Source organism: Poecilia mexicana, unplaced genomic scaffold (genome assembly GCF_051168715.1).
Source record: "Poecilia mexicana isolate PSO_F unplaced genomic scaffold, ASM5116871v1 scaffold_20, whole genome shotgun sequence".
NCBI classification, from domain to species: domain Eukaryota; kingdom Metazoa; phylum Chordata; class Actinopteri; order Cyprinodontiformes; family Poeciliidae; genus Poecilia; species Poecilia mexicana.
Genome location: NW_028263389.1, coordinates 18,266,433 through 18,281,141, shown reverse-complemented (window position 1 = coordinate 18,281,141; position 14,709 = coordinate 18,266,433). Strand labels below are relative to the sequence as shown.

General features: G+C 38.1%; 1 protein-coding gene across 1 annotated transcript; it reads right to left on the bottom strand.

Annotated features, from left to right (window-relative positions):
• Positions 1-10,485: 10,485 nt before the first annotated feature.
• LOC106923886 (zinc finger MYM-type protein 1-like) lies at positions 10,486-14,443 on the bottom strand. The gene has a single exon (XM_088001454.1). The coding sequence runs from the start codon at positions 12,886-12,888 to the stop codon at positions 10,960-10,962; it is 1,929 nt and encodes a 642-aa protein (XP_087857580.1). The 5' UTR covers positions 12,889-14,443; the 3' UTR covers positions 10,486-10,959.
• Between the last annotated feature and the right edge of the window lie 266 nt (positions 14,444-14,709).

The window sequence follows — 14,709 nt, the reverse complement described above, 5'->3', positions numbered from 1 at the left end:
GATGTGGGCCTAATCGAGCCTGAAGCAGCCGCCGCTCCTCCCCCGAGTCCCAGCTGGGACTCCATTTTGTGCCTTTTTTTGGCTGTAGGTGCTACGTCACTGCTCAAAATTCAACCCACTCTCCTCCTCCATCTCTGTTTTCCTCCTTCCTGTGCACCTTCATGCTCCTGACCTTGACAGAAAGGAGCATCTGGACTTTCTCACCCACAGCAGCTTGTAATCTCCACCAATCATTGACCTAATGGTGCACGTAAAATGCGTGTGAACTGGTGAAATTGGGTTCGCCTGAGCTGAGCCTGCTGTATAACAAAGCAGCGGCCTTGTTATGTAAAGGATTATTAGGACTGTAATGGAGCCAAAGAGCTCAGACTGCCGAGTAAACAGAGTCAGAGAGTCAGATTAACGGTTTATATTAGTTTCTAATAATTAATTTGTAAAAGTACAGGATGTTTTTGTTTACTCTGAAAATTTTTTTTAATACCTCTGAAATCATTCATTTTATTTCAGGATACGTTTATTTGTAAAATAATTCCTAATTTTCTTTCCTTTTTACTACTTTTTGTTGCTGTATTCCATAAAAACTGAAGAATATGGATGGATGGATGGATGGATGGATGGATGGATGGATGGATGGATGGATGGATGGATGTCATCCATCTAAGCTGCTGGTCGTTTTCTATGGAGAGCCAATAACATCCTGAACATCTAGAACACCATCTTAACTTCCACATATGACAAATTGGCCTGCCATATTTTACCTCACCAGTTTAAATTGAGTTTCTTCCTCTAATATTTTCCACTAACACACTAGATGCAGTTTATTAGAACTGGTGAACGCTTCAGACTCCTTACTCTATCACTATGCAATCAAAGAAATCCTCCCTCAAAGCTTTTTAAGACAATTCTTACTGACTGCAATATGGCGGCATGTGATTGACCCGTAAATGAGCCACCAGGGGGCAGTGTTGCACCCGGAGCAACCGTTAGCTGGATTCCCCGTTAGCTGGAAAACCTCCAAGTAAGTCTCTTTTTTCTCGTTTTTTGTCGGTTTTCTGTTTTTTTCCTCACTTTCTAAGGTGCCAAAAATACCCAGGGAACATTTATTAACGGTATTTGCGTTTCACTGTTTTAAAAACGTTGAACAATAATAGATGCTAATCTCAAATCATCACCATTACTGCGTTTTCTGCTCGATCAACAAGTCCGGAGGTGCTCTCCATCTGGTTGTCACTGATAAGAAACTAACTGCAGGCTGCTGGATAATAGTCTAGCAAGCTTAAAAGCAGAGAAGGAGGAGGAGGAGGAGGAGGAGAGGGAGCATCATGCATTCTGGGGGGACCCCATAGAGCAGAAAAAAAAAGAAAAACGGCCCCCTCAATGTGAATGATGGGGCCGGAGGGCGTGGGTGGGGACGACATGCTGGCAAAGACATAATTCTGCATGAATGTGGGGAACAAGATGGCTGCAGTGGATGTGTGAGTCACAGCATGTTTACAATGAAATCTGAGTCACATAGAGAGGGATGCAAAGCATAAAGCGACCTATTTCTGCTCGGTTGTAGAAAATATACTTTAATAGGCAAGAAATCATAAAACACACAATGTTGTTTTTTTCTATTTATGAGCATTTTCAAAGCTGCATCAGGTTCTGATCTGGATCTCTCCCCAGAAACTAACCTGCGGACTCGTGTGACGCAGAGTGACGCAGACAAACGTGCAAAAATGACGCCACGAAGGAACCCCAACTCCACCGTCCAATCAGAGTTGGTTTCTGGTCCGGTGACGCAGGACATATGAAAGGCAGTACGATCTGAATTGTGATTGGTTTTTCTTTTTTCTTTTAGTTTGATACACAAAAAGTCTGGAAACATCTTTTTCCTTATTTATCTCAAAGTTTTGGCTTCTTATACTTTGTCTTCAAGGTTACACTGAAAAAATAATCCTACTAAGTATTATGTCTCATTTCTAGTGTAAATATCTTAGTGTTTGAAATAAGACAAAATTAACTTACAAGTGACTTTTCACCAAGACATGAATTTGTTTTAAGTCAATTATTTCTTAATATTACTTTTTAAAAAGTACTTGTTTCAATACTTTAAGATATTAACATGATTTTTATGACTAAAATAAATAAAGTGTCAAAATTATAAATTGAGAGCAAGTCAAGACAGAGTTCAGAAATTACAATGCAAAGTTTCTAGGTATGAAACTAAACTATTGATCTTACCATATCAATCTGATACTTGGTATCGATATCATCAATATTACATTAAAAATCTGCAAATATTTCATAATTAATTTGGAGTAACATTCCACAGAAATGTGCAAAAACTGAACTGAATATTGCGGTGTGTTTTGTTTTGTTTTGGGAATTTTTGTTTGTTAGCTCCAGGCTAACTCCTTTATTTAACTCACAGAACAGAAGATTGGAAAAAGACACTTTTAGAAGATATTATTTTCTGTAATTTCTTGTCTTTTTTAGAAAAAAAATCAAGAAAAAAAAAGAATGAAAGCTGGAGCTTGTATCTCTTTATTTTTAAGCAATATTGCCCAGTGCTAACTATAGTTAAAGTCGAGCTAATTTGTCTGTGAACGTAACACACCTGGTTGGGGCTCACAGACTCGGTGTTTACAAAAGTTGGAAACAGCTAGCTTAGAAACCGACCCGTACCTCCCCCCTCCTGACGTGTTGATTAAATTACCGAGTTTACCTGAATTCACACCACATGATTTATGTCACCATGTCATGAACAGCGTTTCCTCTTAAACCGGAGCGGCATTAAAAACGTACAAAAGACGAGATGCTAACCAGGTTTTTCCATACATGCTAGGCTACATGATGGTGAGGTACTGTCTCCATGGTTACTAACGGTTAGACACGTACCTTCTCCATAAATTATAATGCGATATTTGTTATCTTTAATCATACCTTCCTATAAATTATACTAATCTATATTAAGCAAAGGGTCCGTTTCATTAATATAAACCCACCTTATGCAAAAAGAACAACCATCAGCTCATAATGAACAACTTTCACCGACTTGATGCAGAACTAACAGGATTTACATCACGACTCCTACTCGCTGCACTGTTTGGACGGTGAGTCACTGTTTGGTCCGCTCAAGTGCAAGTCATGAACTCTGCTGATTGCACTCATGTGGGATAGAAGGAGTTTGGGTAAAAATGGTCAAAACCACTTCACTGGTGGTTCACATGAATCTATTCTAGATTTATGGAATAGGTCGGGTTGTTTCCAGGCAAGGTTTAACTTTAAGTAAAACAGAACATGTTTTATGAAGAAGGCTGAAATGAGTAAATGTTTAATTTGTTTAGCAGAAAATTAGCATCACTCAAAATAAATAAATAAATAAATATAAAATAAGTGGCTATAAGACTCAACTAATAAACAAATAAATAAATTTTGTTATAAAAAGCATTTTCACTGGTCATTATAATTGTTTTTTATTTTGTTTTGAGGATTTTTATTTGTTATTAACAGTACTGTTGTGTTAAAACAGTAACATTTCCTGGTCAGGTTCTTGTTAATCACACTTCTTTGCTTTCAATGTCTGCTTAACATCTAATCAAACAGAAATTTGTGAATAAATTAAAGTCATTAGACCATAATTTTACCTTTTTTTTAACTTCTAATAGAAGCTAACTTTATGAAAAAAGTCTTAAGAATTGTACAAATTTTGATACAAAAACTTCATTTTTGTTCCTCCTCCCATAGGGCTGACAGTTTATGGATTTAACCATGATGAACTGATTATTTGAAATAATTGTTAACTGGAGTGTACAGACTCAAAAAAGGCTATTGCTGAAAGTACAGCACAGTCAAAGCAGTAATTAATCCAAAAATGTACAAAAATAAACACATTTTTCATTTTCTATAAATATGTTAACCACATAATTGGTATAGTTTTACCTTAACCTGGTTCAAATTCTGAAAAAAGTATTTATGTGCGTCTTTTAATTTATTTCTAATATTATATAATAAAAAAAGCTAAAGTGGCTAAGTGAAAAATATGCAGAATGGGCCAATTTTGTTATCCGATTAACTGATTAATCGCCAGAATAATTGATAGGTTCATCTATTGTATATGTTTGTATTCAAATAATAAGTTTTTTTCCGTCGCGTAGTGGAGAGACTGCAAACTGTGCAACTTGCACAACAAAGCAGCAGTAAAGCGTGTCGACATAATGTGCAAGGTCGTTCGGTCAACCGAAGAAAGGAATGCCAAAATGGCGCACTGCATGTATACGGCTCTGGCAATGATAGCCTAATGATCTTTATATCAACTGTGCATTTCCAATGTTCATTTCATTAGCCCGTGATGTCCTATAGAAGACAGCTGGGGAAGTCACGGTCCGGCGCTTCGCCACAATGCCCAGCCATTGACGCAAACCACGGGCCCGTCAGTCATTCACGCCACGTCACCGAGGACACAATAGCATCATCAGTGGCCTTATTCAGTCAGTCTTCACAGGCGGCGCCTGGCTTGGCTGCGGCAGAGCAGAGCCGTCCAAGGATCTGCATCACTGGAGCATCAACAATCAGAGCAGCGCCTCCTTAAATCTCCTTCAAGTGTTCTCTGATTTCTGCTGATTGGGTCTGACGCGCTGCCGTCGCTCCACTGGCCACTCAGCGTGTTTGGTCAAGCAAACACAGAAGGACAATGTTTCTGCTCCGTGAATGTGGAGCTGTAGCAGCCAGAAGAGACGAGAGGTGCGTTTAAAGTCCCTCTGAGAGACCTACATGATAATTTACCTGCTAACGCAGCGGGGTGCGTTCAGGTACAGGAGGCTGCACTGCAAAAACACAACATGATTTTACCAAGTATTTTGTCTCGTTCCTAGTCTTAGTGCACTTGAAATAAGACAAAACTAACTTACAAGAACATTTTTAGCAACATATAGGAGCTTGTTTTAAGTAAATTATTCCTTAATATTGGAGTTTACTTAATCACATTAACTTGATAAACTTTTTTGAAAAAATTAACTTTTAGGAGAATTTTTACGTTTACTTGAAAAATTTCATTATGAATAATTTCTCCTCCTAATTGAGTAAAATTTCTGAATTTTCTACCAACTGAATGAAAATCAAACATGTTTTAACCAGAAATTCACCAGACAGACACAGACCTGCAGGTTTTGTTGAAGTTTCATAAGTTTTTTATTAAAAGGAAATGATTTTCTTTTACCTGATTTTTTTTGTTACTTATATAAATTATTGTCAGTTTGCCCTTATATAATTTTATATTTTTTTTTCCACCTGATGATGTAACATTTAAATATTAAATTATTGATCAGTTACTCAATACTTGAGTAGATTTTTTTTTTATCAAATAGTCTTTTACTTCTACTTGAGTAAAATATGTTGAAGTAGTCTCACTCTTACATCTAATATTGATTTAAAATAAATACTGGTTTCACTTGCAGATATTTTTAGACATTTTTATCATGTTTTAAGTGGAATAATCTGCCAGTGGAACTAGCACATTGTTCCGATATTCAGGACGAATTGACTTAAAATAAACTCCTATATCTTGCTGGAAGGTTCTTTGTGAGTTTCATCTTTTTTCAAGTGTGCTTAGATATTTGCAATAGAAACTGGACCAAAAATACTCTGTAAGATTTTTGTTTTTTTTGCAGCAGTAACATTGATTTGGGCATGCTGCTTTCAAAGAGTGTCAGACAACACAGATCAATGCCTTTATCAGTCAGTCAATCTGCCTTAATAAACTGCAGTGTCCTTCAGGTCACAATGTCGCCTCAAAATCCAAAAGGAAACGCTTAAAGGTGGTATGTTATGCTTCCTTGAACAGGTTGGGATACTTCTATAGGTGATACAAACATGTTCTTTACATTTTTGTGCACAAAATCATTCTTAGATAATGAGCTTTTAGTCTGTTTTAGGGCCTCTTGTCACTTTAGATCCATATACTGTTGAATCTGCTGGCCACGCCCCCAGATTCAACGTTTACACTGGTTACAAACAGATGCACAATTATACAACTATCCATCTTTGAAAAGCAGAAGTGGAGCCTCCTACACAACCATCAGGGATGCAGCAAGTGGTTTCTGGATGGTAAATGAACAACAAAACTCTTGTCTTTTCCAGGAGCCATTTTACAGTGCATACAGAGGTAAAACCAGGTGACCAAACATTCTAGAAGCTTGGTTTTGGTTGCTAGGTAACAGGCTGGGTTTGGCTGGGGTTGCTAGGTGACTCAGCAATCTGGAGGTTTTTGAAACGTCTCATTTTCCAGATACCAAAAAACATTAATGTATTGCCAAAAATGGCTGGGTGTGTTTTTTTTTAAGCATTGAGATTTTTTTTAGAAGCAGTTGAGACCCAAATGAAAAACATAAAAACATGAAAAAAAAAAAATCTGAATTTTCCCTAATTTGTTTAGTTTAATCATTCAAGTGTGGTTAAAATCCAAAGGCTTACCATAAAAAAAAGACAAAATGTGAATCCAGTTAGCTTTAATGGAAATACTTGCTGTACCAAATTACACTGTGAAGACATTTTGGATAACAGTGTAGGGTTCAGTGCGAGGGCCTGAGGAGACAAAGCTGAACTACTTGTTCGTCAGTCCAGAACCACTTCAGTTTCAACAACATAATTGTCCTCAAGCCTTTTATTAGTGTTCTGATTCCCAATGTTTCATCTGTCAGAGGAGCTGGGCTGAAACCATGTCTGAGAGCAGCGCCTTTAATCTCAGGTAAGACACTGTTTTTATAAAAATGTTCTAAAATGTCACAGCTTTTAGTATTTTATGAGCATTTGAGTCACTATTCAGGTTTCTAGGATATTCTGCATAAAAATCAAGGCAGATATATTACGTAATTATGTGCAAAGATATTTAACTTTAGTCAAATGTGCCATCAGGTTTGACCTTGTAACTGTTAAAAGGAAACTGGGTTCAGCTTAAGCTTTGCTGGAGGATTACTGAATCGTGTCCCCATCCTGTGCTTGTCGCAGGATGAAACGTTGTGCTGAGGCATCAGTCAGAGCCAATACTGTTTTTCCTGGAGTGTTTTTTCTACAGCAGTATGTAGGTTACCTGTCAGGAAATTAAGCTCATTAACTGTTTATATAATGTGTCGTACGCCATGCTGAGTTCCCTGATATTTCACATGTTACTCAAAGATGTGTGGTAAGAGATTATAACTAGAGAAGACCAGGTTTGGCACTTCATGCAGTTTTTTCATAGAGAAAAGATATATACGGATGCTAGAGCTGCAACAATTAAATTAGATATTGATCAATCAATCATTCAACGATTAATCGGTTAATTGGTTGAAAAAAAAAGGCCACATTCTACAGATTTTTCATTTGGGAATGTTTTATAGAATATTAGAAACGCATTAAAATGCAAATAAACAATTCATTTCCTTTTTCTATAAGTAAGAAAACAAACATTTTATTGCCTAAAATGCAACAATATAGGATTCCTTTAGTTTTGACCATTTGTAGCAAAGGATCTGCAGCTAAAAAAGACTCTTTAACATCACATTTCTTTTTTATTTAACATCAGTACAGTTTCAAATTGATTTGTTGATCATTTTTACATTTATGGATCAATATTTGAGTAGCAAAAAATGCTTAATAGGAGGTGAAGCTAAAAGTATGTCACTCGAGGAGTTCTGGGTAAAACATATTTACAAATCTTAAATGCAAAACATTAACAGTTTTGGCTTAATTGCAGTTCTGAGAATGTCGTTCTTTCATCAAATAGCCATATTTTTCAGTCTGTATATTCCAGTTATTATTATTTCAACAATTGTTTAATCACGATTAATCATTCCCAGGGAAAAATGGTGAGTTCTTATTGGTGCTATTGGATAAAAAGACAAAACAAAACATTTTCCTTCTTTGTATTGATTTGCTGACAATATCTACGTACCTATAACCATGAATGGTGCGTTCTCTTTGTACTCTGTTAGAAATACAAGAACACTTCCTGAACTTGGATATTTTACTATCAATTTCTACTCATGAATATGTTTTTTTGTGCCTTTTAACATATAAAATGAAGAGTATGCATTAGTATTGGAATATAGTAACTATACACGCCCTTAATTACCAAATCCCTCCTCATAAACCTGATATGAAGCCCAAATATGGCCCTGTGTCACATCATCAGTATCCATGAATCTCTGTCAAAGCATCAACATTTGACAACCATGTAATATAAACAGGTTAAATAATGAGGTGGGGGCAGGGAGGCTGTGGACCTTTGTCTGCTCTAATCATGCTGCTAGCATAGCCGTCGGTGCATCTCCATCCTTGGTCTGAGTCCAGCGTTCATGAGCCATTTGTAAAGCAGCAGAGCAGGAAATGAGGTTGGAGCTCTGCAGTCGTCGGAGCCTGGAGGAGTCATGCCAGATACGCCGGGCCCCTCCCACACAGACGGGACCCGGGGTCAGCAGTGATGGCTGGGGGTGTGAATACAGGAGAAGTGATCGCAAACTGGTGTTAATGGACAAAGACATCTTTGTTCTCCAAATTTATTACAGTAGAGACGGAGGTTCCCTGAAGCGAAGTTATTGATGAGGCGCTGTCCAGTGTTTATCCTCTGTGAGGACTGGGAGCAGCACTCTGACTCAACCATTGTCTGGTTTCTTCTTCTTGTCTTATTTTCATGGCTCCTTTCCGTTTTAGGTTCTGGAGCTGATAACTATGTCATTATTATTATTATTATTGAAATTAGTCCAGTTAAAGCTCCAGTTTTCTACATAATTGTTAAAATTATCACCATAGTGACATAGTTTATGAGGCAGATAATCAGTCTCTGAACTGTCTGAAGAACTGAACCAATCAGAGCCAGGAGGCGGGTCTTAGCGCTGTCAATCAGTGGTGTGTACTCGCTAATGCTAATCATAGAGAAACAACTCACCATTACAGGAAAACTATCAATCTGCCGTCATCGGTGGCCATGCTAACTAGCATTAGCATTCACAACAAGCTGTGCTAGCTGCATCGTAGCAGAAAGAAAGGTGATTTACAGCGCTAAGACCCGCCTCCTCGCTCTGATTGGTTGTTTCTAAATAGTACTGGAAGAAGGCAGATGAAATTGATTTTTTCACTGATTATCTGTTTCAAAAAAACATGTAAAAAACATTTTATATATATATATATATAAAGTCAGAGACTGAAATTTATAAAGAGAACGTACTCATAAAGCTACCTAATAACAAACTTTTAAAATATTTATAAATATAAATTAATTATAAATGTGATTTGATTGATAAAATAATATTCTACTCAATTCACAGAGGGCCACATTAAATTTTGCAGTGGACCAGATTTGGCCCATGTGCCTTGAGTTTGACACATGTGAGTTAGCTCAATGTTCTCCTGCAGCCCACTTCACTAGGTGTGGTGTTCCACAAGGATGTGTATTCGGTCCTTTGTTATCCACGCAATATTTTTTGTTTTTGGGTCTGTTGTTTGAAAATGTATTTCTATTTCTACGCTGATGACATCCTATTCTCTGTTTAGTAAATAATAGGGCTTCCTAATATAATTATTAGGAAAATAGTTTTAATTATTATACTGATGATGTGATATTCTTCTTTCTCAGTAAAATTATGTGGTTATAATCAACTGAAACCTGTTTTCTGAGTTAGTTTGAACTTTTTTGACCTTGAAGTAGTTAGGAAGGTCTAATTCATTCACTGAATGTTCTGTTGAGATCAACTATTGACTGCTCTTTCAATCAGGATAAGTAGAATAATGAGTTAATTCATTGAGAGGCTGTGATTTTGGATGGGCTAGCTTAATACATTTTACCAATTTTTATCCAGCGTTAAATCCTTTAGTGATTAAACCAAAAATATTGAATTGAGTCAACACCAGTTACCCAAGAGCATCTTACGTGGTTTTTGTGGTTGGAGTTTGGTTTGAAAGGACATGCTTCACAGTATGTGGGGGGGGGAAATAATCATGGTGCCATCTGTTAGTCTGAATGATGAATTATCAGCTTCACTGGCACGGCAATTTATTTCTGACAGTTTGAGCAGAATCAGTCATTTGCAGAGTAAACCAGAGTTGCATGAATCGCTTTCCCCGCTCACACAGGGAGAGTGATAATTGAGCAAAGTTTTGTCAGATTAAGGGCAGGGGCGTAGGAATAAGTTTACAATTGGGGGGGACACATGTCGGAAATCTGAGATTCGTAAATATTCAACAGAAATATATCTTAAGTACGCTACTTAAAAAAAAGGCTATTTAATCTTTTACTTTATTCCTTTATAAATTGTGTCTTGCAAAAATAATGCATTTAAAATTTACATAATGCATTTGTTCATAAGATGTGAGCATATCACCAAACAAAATGACTGGAGTCTTTTATTAAGCAAAGGGAGATGTCTTTCAAGGGCTTCAGCCCTTGGCATATTTAGTGTCCGCATACACACTAGAAAATCAAATATTTCAGTTGGATTAAAAACAATTCAGTAGGCCACACAAGTGCAAAGTTTGATATGTTTTATTTTGTCAAACTTGCAATAATGGTCAAAAATGAATTTATATAGGTTGACTGACCATAGAACCATTTCTTTGATTAAACAAAATTCTGAGATGAAAGAGCCCTCACAGACAATGTAGTGAACAAATTATTCACACTTTTAACATTAAGTAAAAGAAGAAAAGAAAATCAATCAAAATATGCTTATTCAGTTTGTCGAACTGTATGACTAATTAAACCAAATCAAAAATGAAGAAATATTTACCAACAATAAATACACATTTAATAGACAAGCTTTTTAACTCACTGACTACAGTGTGCTTTAACTGTTGGAAAAGCAGTTAGCACAGAGATTATAGGCCACATAACCCTAGGTAGAGATCAACACCTCTGTGCTTCTGAACAATTGCACTTTACAGCCATGCATTTATAATTCGCCAAAAATGTGCCGGAAACATAAAAGGATGGCAAACACTGGCTTAGGCAAAAGAGCCAAAATGTTTTTTCCGCCTTTCATTTGCAGCCACAAATTGCTTGCAAACTGACTTCTTGTCCAGTAAATCAAGTTTATCTTTATGTACATGACAGACAGCAACATGATTAAGCCTGTTTTGAGTCATTGTAGACCGGAGCCACGTTTTGAGTCTACGAAGCGCACTGAAACTTCTCTCTGCCTCAGAGGATGAAACAGAGACCACCAAAAGCAACCTAACCAGAGTTTCCACTTGCCCAAAAAGTCTACGGACCTCTCCAGGCAGTCCACCAATGATCCCTGCAGCTTCTGCGCTGTTGCTAAATGAGTAGTTCAGTCTAAACATAGGAAGTTGCACTGAAAGTAACTCTCTATTCAACTCTGGGTATTTCCCAATGACTGCAGCATCAATCGTTCCACTGAGAAGTGTCTCTTCCAACTTTTGCAAAGTCAGCAAGTCATCCTGGTTAAATAGCCCAGTGAGCTGTGCATCTACAACATCCAATACTTTAAAGAATTCACCTCTGTAGTGGTCATTGGCACATTCAGGTTGATGTGTCTTAGCTCCTTCAGTGAAGCGTTTTGGGGGTGGCCTTCTCTGTGTAACTGTGATGGGTTTAACACCCAAAGACTGAACCTCAGCCATCGCCTTTTCAAACAGAGTGTTGAAACTTTCTTGATTTCTTTTAGCCTTAAGTGAAGTCTGAACAACTTTCACAGCAGTCCTCATTCCAGCAATGGTTTGAGTTCTCTTCTGGAAAGAGATGCTCAGGCATTCAAGCTCATCAATCACAGGTGAGGCAAGGATGAGACCCAAAACTGTTTTACCTTTCCTAAACTGCCCCAGCAGTCCATTAGCAGTGGATGCTGTGTTTGAGGCACCAGAAGCCATCTCCTGCAAGCTAGCCAGCACTGACCCATACTGTGACAAAACATCTCTGATTGCTTTGCTCCGTACTGCCCATCTTGTGGGGCAGAGGGGTTTTATTGCAGTGCACGATGGATTCTCTGTATGTGCTGTTGCTGCATGGATTGCCTTAAACTTCCCTGACTGAGAGAAAAGAACTCCAAGCTGGTTCACCCAATCCAATGCGTCTCTGATCAGAACTGAGGCTAAGCAAGCTTTCTGTGCAATTAAATTAGTGCAGTGTGCTCCACAATGAACAAAAAGTGCTAGTGGCTGCTCTTGCTTTATCAGTGCCTGTGCACCTGCATGCTTCCCAGACATATTGGCTGCTCCATCATAAGTTTGACCTCGTAAACCATGCATTGGTAAGTTTAATCTGAGCAGCACATCTTTAACAACAGCAGCAAGGCTTTTTCCTGTTGTTTCAGAAACTGAGTACAAGCCAATAAACTCTTCATGGGGCTTCATGTCACTGTCAATGTATCGCAGACAAATGCTTTCTTGTTCTTTCCCAGAAATGTCCTGTGTTCCATCCATAATAATTGCAAACTCAAAAATTGGTAGGTTTCTGATTGTATCTGCTATTTCACTGACAATACTATTGCTCATAGAACACAAGATTTCATTCTGTATCTGTGGACTTAGGTATTCTTTCTGAGACCTCAGCAACCACTTAGCCAAAAGGGCATCATCTTCTGCCAGATTTTTTAACAGTTGATACAAATTGCTGTCATCATCGTCATGCCCTCTCAAAGCTTGTCCCTGCCGTACCAAATATTTTATGGAGCTCACAATTTTCTCCAGACAGTGCCTATTGTCACCTTGCTGAGTTGCCAAAGCACTGGATAATTGGGCATTTATAGGATGACTTTCTTGTGCAGTCACAGAAACAGCATGACGATGTGTGTGACTATTTTCATGTGCTTTAAATTTTTCGCATGCTTTTTTCCAATTTTTAAATCCAGAAGTGATAAAGGCGGGTTCGGATTTTGCACCAAATGGTGTGAGTTTGTCCTGGTAAATTGCCATGCAATAAAAACACAAAATGCCATTTTTCACTGCATCATAATGTAGCCAGGGAAATTCCTTGTACCACTTTCCTTGGAAATGTAAAGTTCTGTTGGCTAGAGCTTGAGGGTCTATGAATTTTGGATGTGGCTGATTTGGCTCTGTTCTCTGTCCACTGACTTCAGAGTCTCTCAGCTGTGTGTCCCTAGTCTGAACTCCCTAGAAGGAAAAGTTACAATGTCACTCAATGCCCCTGAACTACACTTACTACAAGCAAAAGATTAAAATTTTCAACTTTTTTTGTGGACTCTCATGAAGTATCTACTCGTATGAGTTACTCTATCTTACCTGTTGATCCACTCCTGTCTCTCCCTCACTCTGACTTCCTGCCTCTAGCCCAGTTGCACTATCCTCTCCTTTTCCTGTCTCCTTTGTGCTGTCCCTGCATTGTTGCTCCTAAACATATGAGATGGTTTCAGAAATGAGGTACAGCTCTTGAGCCTAACATGGCCAATTTTAAATCAAACAAAACATTTTATTTGTCACATTACAGACTTTACGCGCAGAGTTAATCGCAGAGGCAAATAAAATAAATCCATTAAAATCCTTTCAGAGTATTATCTTATGGACTCTGAACTAAAGTCTTTCTGACAGGGAGCTGACAGTGTGTTGAAGAATTATGGACAGGGTGCTTTGAAGCATCTGGTTCAAAAACGCATTCTAAACCTTTGGTAGAAATCCATCTATCCTTCCATTTTCTGTACACCCTTGTCCCTTAGTGGGGTCTGGAGGTTCTGGTGTGGGGTACACCCTAGACAGGTCGCCAGTCTGTCCAGACCTTTGGTAGAAATGGCGCCTTTAATTCCAGTTTGCAGTACAGAACAGAGAAAACTACAGAGTTGTCAATGTTGTGTTAATCTATTTATAGTCTAAAAAGAGGAGCCAGCAGTTTATTTGAGGAAATAAAGGTGCAGAAGTTAATTTGTTGGTTAGCCGCTGCTAAGAATTAAAATTAACTCTCCCTGTGGTTTTAACTAACGATCAGGAGCGCGGCAGGTATAATATCTGTCCATTTCGGCGAAGCAAAACCACGCAAAAAATAAAAAATCCTCGTAAAACGCACGCCCAGACCGGGCTAATTTCAACACAAGGGCAACACAGGTGTTGCCCTTGTGTTGTGTGACTGTTACTCACACTGACGTTACTCTTTTTAAAAAAGCTGAGCAAGTCCTGCTGCTGTTTCAGCCTTTTAGTTGGTGGTGGCATTGTACTGAAATGAGATATATATATATAAAAAAAAGACATTTTGGCTAGCGTAGCAAACGTCTAGAGAAAGTTAGCAGTTAAATATTGGATGAGTGATCATCCCAAGACTAAGATGATTAAACCAAAAAGATTCAGTTCCTATATATGAAAGTGAACTGACAACAAGACGTTATAAATAAGCAATATTCATAGCAGCATTCCCGACAGACCATTTTACCTCATTCGCAAGTTTCTGACTTCTGTGTCGCTGTTTCCCTCCCTTCTGAGTGCTCACTCAGCAGTTCAGAGAGGGGAGGGGGAGTACCGTGACGTAACGCGATGCTGCGCCTTCAAAATAAAAGCACGCTAGTTAAAAAAATGTCAAAATCCAATATTTTGCGGTACAATTTTTTGGGGGGGACATATCCACCTGGCTTCAATATTGGGGGGGACATGTCCCCCCCGTCCCCCCCGCTTCCTACGCCGCTGATTAAGGGTGTCATTAATGTAAACAAATAAGGCAACTGAAGGGAAAAAACACCTTATTTCAAGGATCATTTCAGGCAAAACACTAATAGAGGCAGTTTCTCATAATTA

Excerpts from the sequence above, each read along its gene's own strand:
- LOC106923886 (XM_088001454.1), bottom strand. The coding sequence starts at position 12,888 with ATGGCAATTTACCAGGACAAACTCACACCATTTGGTGCAAAATCCGAA.